This window comes from Triticum urartu, chromosome 7A (assembly GCF_056163025.1).
Source record: "Triticum urartu cultivar PI428250 chromosome 7A, HENAU_Tu73, whole genome shotgun sequence".
Lineage (NCBI taxonomy): Eukaryota > Viridiplantae > Streptophyta > Magnoliopsida > Poales > Poaceae > Triticum > Triticum urartu.
In genome coordinates, this window is record NC_141879.1 from 714,578,919 (window position 1) to 714,581,080 (window position 2,162).

Below are 2,162 nucleotides of genomic sequence, written 5' to 3' on the forward strand. Positions count from 1 at the left end.
GCGACGACGACTTGCTTGAGATCGGCGGTCGCCGGCATCAACTCAAGCAGGTACCATTCAGAGATCGGCGGTTTCTGCAACAAAGATCTTGTTTCAGAAATAAAAGAAGATTCAGTGGTGAAGTTTTTTGTCAGCAACATGGTCTTGTTTTAGAAAGTTTCTGCAATGCAGGTCTTGTTTCGGAAAAATAATAATTCGACGGCGAAGTTTTTTTTCCTGCAACATGGGTCTTGCTTCAGAAACATAGCCCCGGTTGCAAAAAGCGTTGGAGGGGCACACGATGTTAGAGCGTACGAGGCCAAGCATTGCAACACGATGCATGTTTCAGAAACATAGCTTCAGTTGCAGAAATCGTTAAAGAAGTGCCCACCGTGGGAGCTCGTCGCTGTCATGCTGGAGTAGAGGCTGCGGCTGTTCTCGAAGCAGCCCCCCTCGGTGAGCTCGATTTGCGTCAGATCCAACCATGATGCACCATTGTGTTGCAGAAACTTTAATTTAGTTCCTGCACGCCGGCGGCGGGCTGATTTTGCGGTGGATTGCCGATGGTGTCGCGCGAGGCGCAACTCTATCGAGGCGGGGGCAATAGTATTGTTTCCACAATAGAGCGTTTGTTGCGGGAAATAATGAGTGGGCATGCGAGGTGCGAACACTAGATCTGACGGCTATCAGTTTGACCATCCAACGGCAATCAAGGCGACGGATAAAATCTAAACATCGGCCAGCGGACGCGTAGCGTCGCCCTTCCCTTTAGCAGCGTTTGTTTAGCGGTTTAGCCATGGATTGTACTCCATATATAGCCGCGTACGTATACAACCGTGAGAGGTTAGGATTCTATAAGACTTTTATATATATATATATATATATATATATGTATGTATGTATGTATGTATGTATGTATGTATATATCCGAATCTGGGTGAACAATACATCTCATACACGACGGCTGGATTGGAGGCTGTACGAGCTGAAGAAGATGCAGATCTTGGTGGTCCTCCCGAAACCCAACCAGCCCAAGCACCCCAACCGCATCGCGCTGGAGGTCTCGGCCGGAGACACGGTGGCGAGCCTCAAGGCCAGGATCAAGAACGCCGACGGGGTCCAGCCGTGGCGGCAGCGCCTCGTCTTCGATGGCTCGTTCCTGCCTGACGGCAGCGCGACGCTGGCCGAGCTCGGCGTGGTCAACTCGTCCATGATCCAGCTCGTGGAGACAAGCATGCAGGTGTTCGTCCGGGCGGACAAGTCTGTCACCTTCTCCGACATCGCAAGCAGTGACACCGTCGAGAGCTTCCGAGCAAGGTTCCATGAGTGGATGGGGTGCCCTCCAGCGCAGCAGCGCTTCACCTTCTCCGGCAGGCAGCTGGAGGACTGCCACACTCTAGCCGACTACGGCGTCCGGGACTGCTCCACGCTGGACTTCAACCCCCGCTTCCCCTACCATAGAAGTAGGTTCGTCAGGCTGTACATTGAGGTTACAGACACGGTGAGCAGGATCAAGGAGCGCCTGGAGGAGGCCGAGGGGGTCCCGACCGAGTGCCAGAGGTTCTACGTCCGTGGCAAGCAGCTGGACGATGGCCGTGCGCTCGCGGACTATGACGGCGCCTTGGAGAGAGACACTCCCGTGCATGTTGTGTGCCGACGGTGTTGGCCGGAGACCACCACCAAGACGGCCAAGGGAAAGGTGCCGCCGGTTGTCGCCGCCGGAACGCTTAAGAGACGCACAGACGTTGAGGTCGGTGCTGTGGGAAAAAGGATCAAGATGGGGCCCGATCAGGTGGAGCAGATTCCGGCCGTGCAACGGAAGCGCTTGACCGTCATTCTGACCGATCCGCGCCCGGAACAATAACAGAACCGTCTCTGTCTTACATGTCTTTAATCATTCGTGACTCGAATCCTAGAAGTAATTTTCAGTTTTTCCCTCATGTTTCATCCCTGATGTTACATCATTTAGCAAAAATTGTCTAATAAGTACTCCTTCCGTTCTTTTTTTGACACTGTTTTATACTACACTAGTGCAAAAAAGGTCTTACATTATTGAACGGAGGGAGTACTTGTTTATCTTGTCTCCCACCTGCCTAGTTCGGCTCCACGTGACACCTTTTTTTATTTTGCATCTAATCATGAATTTTATTGATGAATCATAGTTCTATTACAATCAGCTCGCA

General features: G+C 51.9%; 1 protein-coding gene across 1 annotated transcript; it reads left to right on the forward strand.

Moving 5' to 3' along the window:
* The first annotated feature begins 973 nt into the window (after window positions 1-973).
* LOC147962066 (polyubiquitin 11-like) lies at window positions 974-1,843 on the forward strand. Its single transcript, XM_087534042.1, has one exon. The coding sequence runs from the start codon at window positions 974-976 to the stop codon at window positions 1,841-1,843; it is 870 nt and encodes a 289-aa protein (XP_087390168.1).
* The last annotated feature ends 319 nt before the right edge of the window (window positions 1,844-2,162 follow it).

Excerpts from the sequence above, each read along its gene's own strand:
- LOC147962066 (XM_087534042.1), top strand. The coding sequence starts at position 974 with ATGCAGATCTTGGTGGTCCTCCCGAAACCCAACCAGCCCAAGCACCCC.